Genomic DNA, 14,433 nt, shown 5'->3' with positions numbered 1-14,433 from the left:
AATATAATGTGTTTGCCAGGGCTGTTATCTCTGTCTGCTACTGATTTATGTTCGACACGGGTTTAGTGATACAATTTTAACAGGTGACTGATTGGGGTTTTATGTCCCTGCAGATCCCTGCCGATGACCATAAACACCCCTCGTAAAATGAGTCTAGGCGGAATTGTATTGGTGCAGTTTGGTGTATAAGAAATCAGACTGAATATGGTCTAGAAAAAATACTTATCATATGGTATATTACACATTATATAGGTATATAAAAATATCGAGAAAGATTCAATTGGTAGGTACGAATTTTAGCAAGAGAGTCAAACCTTTAACTCGTATTTCTGACCAATATTAGATTGTTCTATCTTCATGTAATATGTTTGAAAAATTGTACAATTTGTTTAAGGTGCATTGTATGTATGTATGTATGTATATAAGTAGTCAGAGAGTGTAAGTACAAGTTTATATCCTCAACTTCTATCACATTTGTTACGAACAGTATAGTTTTTTTCAATTTTATATTAATTTAGACAGATAGAAAAACCCTTAAAATATTGTATGGATTAAAAAACCAATCGTAAGGCATTAAACAGAATGATTTTTCAGTTGAAAATAAGTCTATTCAGTATAAATAAGTACATATGTACAAATAAGAGTATCAATGAATTCTTTTGATCTCAGGTTCATGTCTTTTTTTTGAGGAAAATCTAGTTTTTGATACTGTTTGAGCTATTTATGGAAGATATTTTGAAGTAAACATTAATGAAAGTTTTTAAATAGTTTCACTTTGCACATTGTTATTATAACTGGAAACGAATGAAAGCTATTAGTATAGATTCTGTGCATCGAAAATCAAAGGAATAAAATAAATTATTAAATATGTTGTATTTGTATATGTATGTATGTATATTGGAATCAATAGTAAATCATAGATAGAAACTATTGATTTCTAAACGATTTTTTAAATCAAATTTTGATTAAACTTTACGTTCAGATAAATTTTAAATTTAGCAAATAATGTTTACTCCTACAGGGCTTTTTATTTTTTTCTGATTCCCTTTTTCACGGTATTTTTCAAAAACAGTTAGACGAAACAATATTAGTGCGTGCATAATCACAATCAGTAAATATGGTGTTCTTATGAAGAGGATAAAATATGGATGGATTTAAAAATTGGGCTCTGATGTTATAATTTTATGAAACACTAAGAAAATAGAGACGATTTGCCAGTTGAAAATTGGGCAAAACTGTGGAAATTATTATAAAATTTCATTTGAATATGTAAGTATATGATTTTAAAACAATGTTCTTTTACATTAGGCTTTAATTGTACAAATATATGTTATATTTGTATTTGTTTATTTAATTTTAGATTTGACATGTGTATTTAAAATAAAAACATAAACATATATGACAGATTTTGTTTAATTTTTTAATGCACTTGGTGGCGAAGGAAAATCTGCCTTAAATTTAATTTAAATGATATTTGAATATAGTTTTCGTTGCTAAAAGCGTTTTTTCTTCAAAAAAAAGCCCTGTAGGATATAATTTTGATCAAAATCCAAATATTATAATCGTATTAATTTACGATAATTTGAGATCGTTTCAATGTAAGTAAAATATATAATGCATACGAGGAAAGTTGTATTAAAAAGTATACAAAAAAAGTGTGTAAAAATGTAAATTTTATTTATTTAGTCAGGTAAATTATTACAATGATGAAGATTTATGAATATAAATAATATAATGGATATAAATAGAACAGAAAACAACTCTCACTCTTTTACAGCCGTCCCGATTAATTTCGCAGACAGGCCAGAGAAAAAAAAAAGAGACGTTAAGTGAGTGACAAATTCATCGTATATATTTGAAAAGATCCTTTCACGCTATTTTATTATAGGTAAGACATTGAAGAAAAAAATACACAACTATAAAAAAGAAACAGGACACCATATTGGAATTTAATTTCGCGCACACGTTGACAATTATAATTGGCTGAAAATAGAGATGTTTAGAAGAGCGATTAGTCAAGAATGTACCCGGGTTACTTTCACATTTGGAAATTCAAAGCACGCGCTCGTATTTAATCATTTTCATACGAGAGATGTATCTCGTCAAGTCGACAAGTCTCGTCTGAGGGAAACAATGGGGTCGATTCCCGGTCGAGATAAGGAATTAAGGAGCTATAAAGATAGGCTACCTGGATTTTACGTGACGTGCTCATAAGGACACGTTAATGAACGGAATTCTCATGGGTTTAGATATTTACTATGCCAGGTAACGCGGATATCAACAAAATACACTTAGATTAAATTTATGTTTGATTATGCGTTTAAGGTTTCAGAAGTATCTCTCTCTGAAAGTTAGAAGACTGTTGATGTAATTGCCTCTCTCCATACGATGACCTCTGGCACGTTCGAATTCTGAAATAAAAACACAATTAAGATGTCGAAATGAAAATTATGAAACGCGTGAGGAATTATTGCCGTTGTTAAATTGTCCAGCATCCGTATATGGTAGTGTGTGATTATTTATGAAAACAGTTTAGGATGATAGGCGAGTGAAATCGCCTCCATGATGAATTTGAACAAATATTATATGCATTTTCCCATGGTTAAACGGATATGTACTACTACCATTCACATTCTATCGTGTTGTTGAGTAATTACTATGATTTACGTGGATGTTGACGATCTAACTACGGGTGCGTACGGTAAAATACATACGTTGGAATTTCCATGAAATGAATTGACATTTTACTCACCATCAATGGCTCTTTGTGGCGGCCATCCCAAAGTGTGGATCATGAAATGGCACACCAGATAGCCAGTGCGATTTAAGCCATGTGTACAATGTACTCCGATTAATTTACCTAGAAAAAAACAAATACTTGTTTAATATTTTGTAACAGAAACATACAGTTTATAATATAATAAAAATAATATTTAAGCTGAAATACATAGTTTCTAAGACAATTAATAAAATAGAAAAGGGATATGAAAGGAGATTCAGATCCGAATAAGGATCTAAAGTGAAAAATAAGTTAGAAAATGGGTCAGCTAAAAGTATAGCAGGATTTGGGTAAGAAAGCGTCAAGGAAATAATCGGTTTTGAAGGATTTTGTAAATGTAATAATGAAAGATTATGGAAAGGTCTTATAAGATAATGGGATAATATTATAGATAATGAATTTTAAATAAACATATGTAAGTGAAAAATAATATTGAAAAGAAAATTATCTTACAAACCAATCGATGAGACGAAAGAGGAAGATCAAAAAATTGGAAAGGGAAATAAGTTTATGTTATGTTATAAAGATCTAAACGAGGTTAATTAACAAAAAAATAAGAATATAATCTGTGTAAGAACGCGTTACGAGAATAGTCGATTTCAAAGGGATTAAAATAAAATAATGAAAGGATACGGATAAATTTGAAAGAATAATTAAATAGGATCTCATTTATTAAAAAAAAAAAATTTATTGAAATCCAATATTTTCATTTCGTTAAGGCGGATTGAACTAATGATTAAAAGCAATATAAATGTACCCCAAGGTTCTCATTTAGGTCATATACAAGATTATATACTATACTAGCTTCTTGAACTCATCTTTTATGCTATTTGCTAACGACAAAAAATTAAAAAAAATTTCTTCCATTTAAAATTGTCTAAACTTACAAAAAACTTGGACTCCTTGGACTAACTAGGATATACGTACTTTAGGTCGATCGTTTCCAATTTATCTGATTTCATTTGCCAACATTATTTAAAATTTATAGTAATAATGTTATAAATGTAAAGTACACATGTTCAAATTTGGCCATAGGTGTCACCTTGGAGCAAAACCCGTAATGGCACAATGGTAAATATAAATAGTAAAAACGCCTGCAAATATATTTTTTTAAATATATGTACGTACCTTTGTAAGGTAAAAAAATATATATGTATGTACATATGTATAGGTATATAAATATGCAAACTTCAGTCTAAGACTGCAAGGAAATAAAATGAAGATTTTTATGGTATGTTTGATTGGTATATAATATAAATGCGTATAGTATATAAAAAATACAAATTCAGATGCAACCGAAATAGTACCTTTTTAAATTTCACAAAAAATCATGTTCAGCATTGATTTATTCAATATCTAGTCAAATTTATAATAGGAGCGTACGACGGAACATGCTCGTGTTCGACAATAACCACACGAAACGTGTCGTAGAAGCTGCTACGGCTTCTTCAGAAGGATTGAGAAGCAATAAATCCAAGTTGTCGTCGATAATGATGTTGCCCGAGGTGTCGTCGAAACATGTGGTCTTCGATGAACATACATACGTATATATGTATATATATGTATGACGATCAAGAAAATCGAGTTTTAAGTCGAGAAAGTCAAGAAGACTTGAACGCTTCATTCCCGAAAGAATTGTACAAGTATGTGAAGATTTACTTAATTTGTCCTGAAGGTGTATGCATACATATCTTCGGTTAATTAAGCGGCCATTGTGCGGCAAATGAAGGATCAGTTCGTGTAGGTATGTACGTATGAGGCGGTGTGTATTCTTTGAGGAGGTCTTGTTTATGGGGTAAGGCTGGTATTTACTATTGAATGTTTAAAGTAACGTTAGTCGAATGGGTATTTATAAGGCAATTGTCGGTTTGGGTTTCGTTCCCATACGAATTGTGGTGGCCCTAGAATTTGATGATATCGGCGTGTCACCCTACCGGAATTGAAATTGCTGATTGTAACGATGTATTACATTAATGACTCGAGATTAAAATATAAATCAAGACCTGAAGTTTTAAATAAACCCAAATCTTTAAGGCTTATTAAAATTGGACCCCTTGAAAGTTAATCCTGAATAACAAAACCTAAAAGATATATCAAAGCATTTTCAGCACTTAAAATTGAATGATACTGATTTGTTATTTATGGAAACTTTTTAAGTTAAAACCATAGATATATAATATACTATATCTATGGTTAAAACATAACATGAAGATAAAAATGAGTATTTTGTAACCTGGACATGTAAAATTGGACTTTGTGAGGGATGTTTAGCGCAGAGTGGGATTTTTTCCTTTATGCTCATTTGTGATGTTTAAAATTAATTTGTCTATTTTTGCGCCATTTTTTTTTAGCTCAACATATCAAAATAGAGATTGATAAGTGCGCAGAATTTAGCCGCATGGACATTTGGCGAAATTAACATTAGGCCGATTGAAAATTTTAATTGCTATAATTTATTTTTATTCAGCAGTGGATGGCAAATAACTGCTAATGACGGTTATGATTACGAAGAAAATAGGGATAAATAAAATAAAATTAAAATATCGTTTCAGATTATTATACTTTTATATAAAAACATATTCTTTTCATTCATTATATAACCTATGTATAAGTAAAGTAAAAAAAATATATGAGAGATAATGACAGCCTATAATGCAAATTTTATAAGATATTGTGTGAAAATGATTAAGTTATTGGCGTTTAAACAATTTAAATCTGACAAAACGAGTGGGGCGGCGGAAAGTCACACAAATAAGGCTACTGGCTATTTATTGGCAATGGGTTAGCTGTCACCGTCTCCAAAATTTTTGGATTATTAAACGTGTTTATTACGATTATATTTCACCATCAACTTAGCGGACACATTTAAAATTTAAAATAGCCAGCAGCGTGGCTCGGTCGTTAAGCTTCTGCTTAACACTGAGAGGCGCCGAGTTCGATCCCTTGAGCTGACCTCGATTGAAAAGAATTTTTCTGAGTATATCTGTAATGCTGCTGGTCAGACCAGGATTTGTGACTCCTGGTTGATCGTTTCCTATCAGAGTTTGCCAATTTTCTCTGATTTCATTGTTGAAACGATTCCCGATTAAAAATTGGCTAAAAATCCTTCCTACCCACCATGTCACCACTATTTGAGTATGATTAATGTAAATATTACAATAAAAAAAATGTATGTACAATTCATAGATGTCTCGTTAATTGTCGAGTTTAAGTCAGTGTCTCGTAATTTAGCGACTTATGTATATAATAAAAAATAAAAAAATGCTGTATTGTTTGTAATTTGGCCAGGAAGGCGCATTGGGGTTTACCTGTAATGCCTTCCTGGTATGAAATAAAAAAAAAAAAAAAAAAAAAAAAAAAAAAATCTCGATCAGCGGCCAAACCACGCAAAATGGTAGAGTTTCAAAGCTTTCGTAAGTGTTTTAGGAAGGGAACACTTGTCGTTGCAAAAGTGAAACTAATAAAAATCAATGCTTGGGTTTGTCCGCTGTGTAAATCTAGTTTCCAATTTTGAATCAGTCAATTCGGAGTATGTTCTTATGTATGTAGTACTATAACTAAGAAATCGTTTTACCTACCCGAGCAACGCCGGGTAATTTAGATAGTCAGACAACAAGATATAGTGAAATATATGTACAACAATTTGAGTGTAGAAAACGATGCAAGTAATATAATAAATAAATTCAAATTAAGAAACAGCGCTTCGTATAGACAATGATGACATTACTTCCTAAACGATTGTGTAATCGAAAGCTCACAACTGCATATTCATAAAGACGCGTCGCATTTCTCTTTTGTAATAGACCGTGTTTTTATTTTGTATGCATTTTCAATTAGAAGCGGTGCACCAGTGGCGTCGGCAGGAAAAGTCATAAAGAAAATCCGAGTTAATTCGATATTATAAATACATAGAGTATGAATAAACGGAATGGGCTCGAGGGCACAGAAATAAAGAGCGTGCGCGATAAATAACCAGACGACGAAACCGAATCCCCGATCTTTATCTGAAGCATTTTTTAAATTAAGTAAATTACGCCGACATGATCTTCAATTACCAAGATGACCGCCGTGCGTAATATAATTAGGCTTTATGGCCAGCCGATCGCTTTCACGCACTCCGAACTATGATATACGAACGTTAAAAATGTGCATCTGTTATATATATATTATATTATATTATATATTGTACAATACGAAAATGTTTCAAATTTAATTAGTCGTAATGGATCGATTTCTAATACGCGTCTAAATGAAGTGAAAAATGCCACTATAAATAATCGGAACGAGTGTTAAACGATCTATTAAACTATAGTCATACTATAAATTTAAATGTATTGGGAAATAATGCTCAAACAAATTACACATTTTATTCAACAGACTTTCATTTCATATTAAATTTTGATTCATCTTAATTTTTTAAAAATATTTATTCAATCAATCATGCAAACTCGTCTAACAGATTGCTCCGACGCGACGAATGTTCTAAGCAGATTAATTATTATTAAACTGGTATAAACCGATTAATTAAACACGATATCTATGGTCAAATAATTAACAGTCACAGATATATCTATGTACAAATATTTGCAGCATTTTCTAATCAGCGGAAATCGAGATATTGAATAATTCAAATATTTGCGGAAGGGATGGAACAAGGTTCCCAATTTGTCGGAACCGTTTCAATGAAATCAGATAAATTGGCAAACTCTGATAGGAAACGATCGACCATGGAGTCACAAAATTTAACCAAATATATGAATACAATTATACAAAAAATGTGTGTTGAGTTATCGTGAATTAAACAATCGTGTGTTCTTTTGTCATGAGACAATCTTTTAAAACGTTTAAAACTCAAATTTACGTTAGAAAAACATTATTTTCAAAACAAAAGGTAAAAAAGGCGTAATTAGTCGATAAAAGGTTTTTTTTCTACATTGAAAAATTTCATTTCGGATTTACTATTATACATATAAATGTACATATTTTTGTACACAGGTTTACAATTTAGTGTTACGATATATTTAATTAATAAAATTAAGTACGAACTTACCATCATTTTCTGGTATTTCGCAAAAGTCTCGTATTACGTCATGGAATCTGAAAAAAAAACAATGTTTAAATAAATGTAATGCAATTAAACATTTATTTGTATTTAAGATAACATTTTAAATCCGAGAAATGCGTCATATAAATTTTATATTATAATATGAATGTAATAACTATTATAGGTTTTTGATAAATTTTTCAACAAACACATGAATTGCATCATAAAGTTTATGATCGTTTATTTTAAAATTGATACATCCGATTTTTATATTAATAAATTAATAAAAAGGAAGATTAACTGTATGCTGATACACTCAAAAGGTAGCTTGTTCAACCTAAGCTAATATAAGCAATTACATACATATATGTCGGTATACTTATTGTTATCAATATTGTACTGTATTTAATATGAATCTTATAGGTTTTAATAAAAATTTCCTTCTTAACGATGGATGAAAAGTACAAAAAAATCTGTTGAATAGCTCATAAGAAAATATGCGAGGTCCTGAAAAGAGGATCTTGTAATGAAAAAAAAGAGAAATTGATAAAATACAGTGTCCATATTATAGTTTAAATTTAGCATGGTGGTTGCCAAGTTTCAGTATAAGAAGTGCATTGAAGGTATTGACGTAAATCAGCAAAGGGCCCGATGGCGCCAGGCATTCGAAAACACGTGCATTTCATACGATGAAATGTGACGAAACATTGGTCGAAACGTGCATACACAAAACGGTACCGTTTCCGAGAAAGGAAAAGTCAGTTTCCTTGCTGTCGGCGAACATAAAAAGCGAGCAGACGTAAAAATGAAATAAAACCAATATTTTTAGTGTGGTCGGTAAGTTCTCAAAATTTATGGTCCGAGAGACGCGGACCACCACAATTAGGAGGACACTGCAACGGGTCGGAGTTCAAACCTTGTACAGTCGAGAGTTTCGCCCACGAGACCCACACACGGGGTCGTGCGACCCAGGAGACCAGCTCAGAACCCGAACGACGTAATGCCCTCTCGTGACATGTGCAATAAAACAGACCTACTCGGCCTGTTAGTACATGTTATGCATCGCGATAAGGCGTCCTATCACAAGTGGTACTACCGCAATTTACACATGTAACGGATTTACGACTTTTTTGTGCAGGTTGACTTTAAAAAATCGATTTTGCAGGGTTGGGATGCACCTATCATCATCATCGACAGCCATTTACCATCCACTTCTAGATGAAAGACTCTCCAAAGTCTCTGTTTTGCGCGACTCTCATCCACAACTCACCCCATACATTTTCATAATTTCGTCTACCCATCTGCCATACGGTCTACCTTTTATTTTTACATGTGTATATATATATATATATATATATATATATATATATATATATATATATATATATATATATATATATATATATATATACACACACACACACACAAACAACCACACCAGGAAGGCCTAGCAGGTAAACCCCAATGCGCCTTCCTGGTCAATTACAAACATCGATACACAATTTCAATATATCACATCGATACACAAGCGTCATAGAGATATCTATGGATACATTTTTGATAAACTTACATTTTCGGAGCATTTTTTTAATATATGTATAGGTATGTATAAAAAACTCTTTTAATATATGTATAAATATGTATAACTCTTTTAATTTATGTAAAAAAATTTTTTTAATATATGTATAGGTATGTATAGAAAATTTGCGAGACATTTATGGACAAATTTGCAGCATTTTTATACGAATCAGCGAAATTTGAGATGCTGAAAACTCAGAAATTGTGAGAAATGGATAAAGGTTGCCAATTGGTTGGAACCATTTCGAAGAAAAAAGATCGACTTGGAGTCACAAACCAAGGTCTGACCAGTAGCAACCAGTGGGTCTTCAACCCGTGACCACTATGTTTGAAAGCATATATGCTAACCACTAGTCTACGCTGCTGGTTAAGTGGTTTTACCCTTTTGCATTCTCTTTGGTACCATTCTAGCATTCATTCATTTGTCCATCTTTCGTCCATTCGACTAGGCACGTTGCCCGCCCATTTCCATTTTAATCTCTTCACTCTATCGATTATATCCACTACTCTTATCATATTTCTCACCCACGTGTTCCGTTTCCTGTCTTTCCTAGTTATGCCAAGCATATAGCGTTCCATACTTCATTGAGTACATTGAACTTTGTGTAGCAACTTGGCGTTCAATGTTCAAGTTTCACATCCATACATCATCAATGGTAAAACACATTGATCGAATATATTTATCTTCAGGCAAAGTGGCATTTTTGATTTAAGCGAACATATGTAAATGCTTACGCACCGGGAGTATATGTAACTTGGTTACGTATGCATCGGTTTCGTTCGTTTTTTTCATAGATGCATCGATTTTTATAGCAATTCCTTTCCAAAAAACCATCCGTTGAAATATCAAAACAGATAACACCAGTGTAATATAATAAGATTATTCAAATGATTCATATATTTTTTTATAGTTAAGTCTGGTACTTAAAATTAGAATATAGACAAAGTAAAAATAAAATACGTTTTTAGATGTTTTTATGGACTTGCTAGAACTAATATGATTAAGATTTTAATATTAGATATGGTAAGTTATTTAATGTGTTTCGATATGTTTTATATTTTCTTGAACAAATCTAGGTATATTTTGATGGCATGGTACAATAATTTGGCAACGAATTGCAATTTGAAAGATTCATAAATTGAACGTTATTTTCATCAATTGACGTCGATAAAATTTTCATTTAAAATCAAATTATGTATATTTGAACTAATGACGTCATTTTTAGTACATAAAAGTAATTTATAATAAGATAAATTATGATATATTAAACTTATGTTTGATAAATAAAAATGCTTCGAACTTCAAAGCTTTTCGTATAAATTGGTTACAGTAAAATTGGCAAAATGTTTAGATTGTTGCATATAAAATAGAACTTCGAATATTCAGAGCAATAATAAGGACTACATAATGAAAGATTCGTATATATTTTTTTCCACTTAATTATATGTGTAAAAATGGATTAAAGATCAGCTGTCTTGATGATTTAAACAAACCACATGAAATGGCTTTTTCAATGCACTGAATGAAAGTATATATGTATGTATCTATCATTTTTGTCTGTTAAGAGGGCTGGATACCCGAAACCTTAATTTTGTTGCCGTTCCTTTCTTCGATATATATATATATATATTGAGTGAATGCGACATTATATATCAATATATATGGATATTGAGTGAATGTGACAGTTGCACCTCGACCAGATAATACCTATTTTAAATCGACAAAATCGAGGTTTCGTATTTCCAAGTTTTCTCCTCCGAAACTGGACCAATTTTAAAAAAAATTTCATCATCAGTATCAGAAAGATATTTTTTGTTTCAATTTTCGTATTTTTTTTTAAATAACCCGTTGAATTAGCATGCTAGACTCTTTTCGTGGGTGTAAAAACGAGGCGATTTTATAGATGTTTGGTGGGTCCTAGATCCTATAAAAAATAAAAAATTGAAATATGCCTATGGTGGATATCCATAGCATATTAAAAAAATGATCTTTAGTGCCATAATTGAGGAAGGGAGAAGTCTAATACGTTTGTATGCACAAGGCGCTGGTGTTCAGCCCTCTTAATAGAATCTTCTTCATGGTTCTAATGTAATATTTATAAACGTTGTTTTTGATTATAATTTTCACTTTCTTCTTCGTGCATACCTGCTCTACGGCATTCTATCATGAAAACGAACATCTTCCACATAAAAAATCATCGAAATGAAAATCTCAAAGCTTGCTGCAACACGTGCAGCGGTAATGTGTCGCACATTAACCGCGTAAACGAGATGATATTAAAAGATATCGTAATTGTAGCACGTTATGATCTCGCAACCGACTTTCGGAATAGCACCGAGCTACCTGGGAGGGGGGAATAAATTAGCCTGGGGTGCACCGGGTACGTAAAGATCGATAAACCTGTGGCGCCATCCGTTGAGCGATCGGGGCGAACCGTGATTTACGATCGAGTTTGCGTCCGTCAATATTGAACGATGCGATATTTTGCATAAAGAGCGCGTGCTGGGTTACTTACTCTCTTGGCTTTTATTTTCGTTCTTTTTATGCACGTTTTGGGTATGGAAAATGTGACGGCAATGGGTGCATCACGACCGGGGAGTTATGCAAAGTGAGCGCGCGAGCGATAATGATCTCTGGGTATGAGTATCGAAAGCGTATCTTTGCGTGTGGAAAAATTGATTTTATTAAAAAAAAAAATTGAGGAAGAGAGCTTTCGATCGATCAATATGTATTTGGGAACGTTTTAACTGGAAATCGATTTACTGAGCTAGTTTTAAGAATGCATTTTTTTAAACAGAAACGTATGTATTATACCTATGTATATATGTATGTACAGTAAGTAACATTATATGAGCCGTTATATTTGAGGGGTATAAAAGTAAATGAACTGTGAATGCATTTTGTTCGCAATATTTTTTGTTATTGTTCAATAATGGATCTTGAGTTGGTTTTATTCTATTCATAAGTAAAAGCATAAAATACTGGCTTCTATTTTAGTAAGCATAATCGCTTTCACAAGCTCAAAAACGTTTTTCTCGTTTTACTGTAAATGAACTTATGTAAGTGGACATAGGCACCTTTGCTTTTATACCCCTCATTTGAAAGTCGCAAAAGTCCACTTTTCTTCATTTCGAGAAATATTTCACAAAACATTAAATATAATGTTTTACGTTTAACAATATTTAAAAATTTTGGTGGCTTGTAATACGTTTATTCTGCTTTTCTGAGATTCTGGACATCTCGTATTAAAATAAGTGATAACAATGTGAGAAATAAGACAATCAGAAATAGTGTTTTTGCAACTGAAATTTGGACTTTTACCACTTTCAAATATAACAGCTCATATATGAAATTGTTTATTAAATTCAAAGGAAATTATTTATTTAAAGGAAAGCCTAACAGGTAAACCCCAATGCGCTTTCCTGGCCAATTACAAATAATCATTCAGTAGATTATTTGTAATTGTAATAATCATTCATAGACATTATAAGAACAGTATTGCAACAAAATAGTTGGTAAAACAACAAACAAGACGAAAAAGGCATTATCTACTTATTTTACCTAAAAGAACAATGATGAATTAGAAAGAGAAAGTAATTGAATGTATGTATCAATCGTATTAAAATAAGTGATAACAATTTGAGAATAAGGACAAACAGAAATAGTGTTTTTGCAACTGAAAATTCGACTTTCACCACTTTCAAATATAACGGCTCATATATGAAATTGTTTATTTATTCATATATGTACATATGTATATGCAAAGGAAAGTTTAACAGCTAAACCCCAATGCACTTGACTGGCCAATTACAAATAATCATTCAGTATCATAGGCATTATAAGAACTGTATTGCAACAAAATAGTTGGTAAAACAACAAACAAGACGAAAAAGGCATTTTCTATTTATTTTATCTAAAAGAACAATGATGAATTAGAAAGAGAAAGGAATTGATACATATAAGATTTACTTTCCAAACCCAGAATAGTGCATGTATAAATTTTTAAGTTGGCTTGCTTGAACAAATTGTTTCATTGGCTACCCTTACCACGAGTCCCTTCATAAATTGAATTCTATATTTTGGGAGCTCGTCCGGGATGAAAATAAGAAAAAGATTTCAGGGTAGAGATCGATCTTTGGGGTACCTCTTACCTTTTGTCCTTTTATGAGTTGAATCCCACGATTTAGTTTACAAACTAAAAAGAATACATGCATAAATGACTAAATTGGAATGCTTATGTAGGTCGATTGTATGTTTAAGTTAGTATGCTGGGTAAAAACGACAGTTCATTTCGGCGCACTGAGAAGTAAAAATGGTTTGAGCGTTAAACGAGTCTTAATACTTTGTGTTTCTTCATCAACATAATTCTACATTTTGGGGGCTCGTCCGTGATGAAAAGAAGAAAAAGAGTTCGGGGCGGAGATCGATCTTTGGTGGCCACCCTTGTCACGTGCCCTTCACAAGTTTTTAAATTCAGGCGAGTGCCTGTATAAATGACATTTTTAAGTTGGTATGCAGCGTAACAGCAACAGTTCGTTTCGACGTAACGAGTCTATTCACCACCTGTACCACGTGTCCTTTCTAGAATTGAATCCTACATACACAAATTAAAGATCGTTTAATCAAGAACAAGGAGTTAGGAAAATAGTTTCATGTCGGCAAGAATGTATATGAAGATCTCAAACCAAAAATATTCGTTGTTAAAAGTTTCCACGCAATAATTGTTATTGATCGATTTTGCACCTGAGCAGGTAAAAAAATCGCCCCATCTGCAAATACATTAGTAGATCTGCAATAAAAGAACCGACGCAGGAATATAAATAGCAAAATTAAATAAACCTCAAAACAAGATATACGAGTTTAATTGCGACCATTAACGCAACCGAAAACAAACAAATACGAAAATCGAACCGGTAAAAAAAATGGAAACAATTTTCGAACGATAAATTTAAAAATAAGGACACGGCGGCTGCGTCAGAAAGGATCGAAATGACACCTATAAAGATTTTTTATTTAATTTTTTCGACGAAA

General features: G+C 31.9%; 1 protein-coding gene across 1 annotated transcript in view; it reads right to left on the bottom strand.

The window, feature by feature from the left end:
- Positions 1-1,051: 1,051 nt before the first annotated feature.
- Positions 1,052-14,433, bottom strand: part of LOC143917855 (RNA/RNP complex-1-interacting phosphatase) — a 49,218-nt gene continuing 35,836 nt past the window's right edge. Inside the window, exons 6-8 of the mRNA XM_077439463.1 lie at positions 7,830-7,876; positions 2,753-2,860; positions 1,052-2,411 (exon numbers count right to left, since the gene is read on the bottom strand). Coding sequence (XP_077295589.1) covers positions 2,329-2,411; positions 2,753-2,860; positions 7,830-7,876 — 238 coding nt within the window. The 3' untranslated portion in view covers positions 1,052-2,328. The remainder of the gene's footprint in view (positions 2,412-2,752; positions 2,861-7,829; positions 7,877-14,433) is intronic.

The sequence above is a fragment of the Arctopsyche grandis genome, chromosome 10 (assembly GCF_051622035.1).
Source record: "Arctopsyche grandis isolate Sample6627 chromosome 10, ASM5162203v2, whole genome shotgun sequence".
Classification (NCBI taxonomy): domain Eukaryota; kingdom Metazoa; phylum Arthropoda; class Insecta; order Trichoptera; family Hydropsychidae; genus Arctopsyche; species Arctopsyche grandis.
The sequence above is the reverse complement of the archived record's forward strand: the minus strand, read 5'-3'. Positions and strand labels throughout refer to the sequence as shown.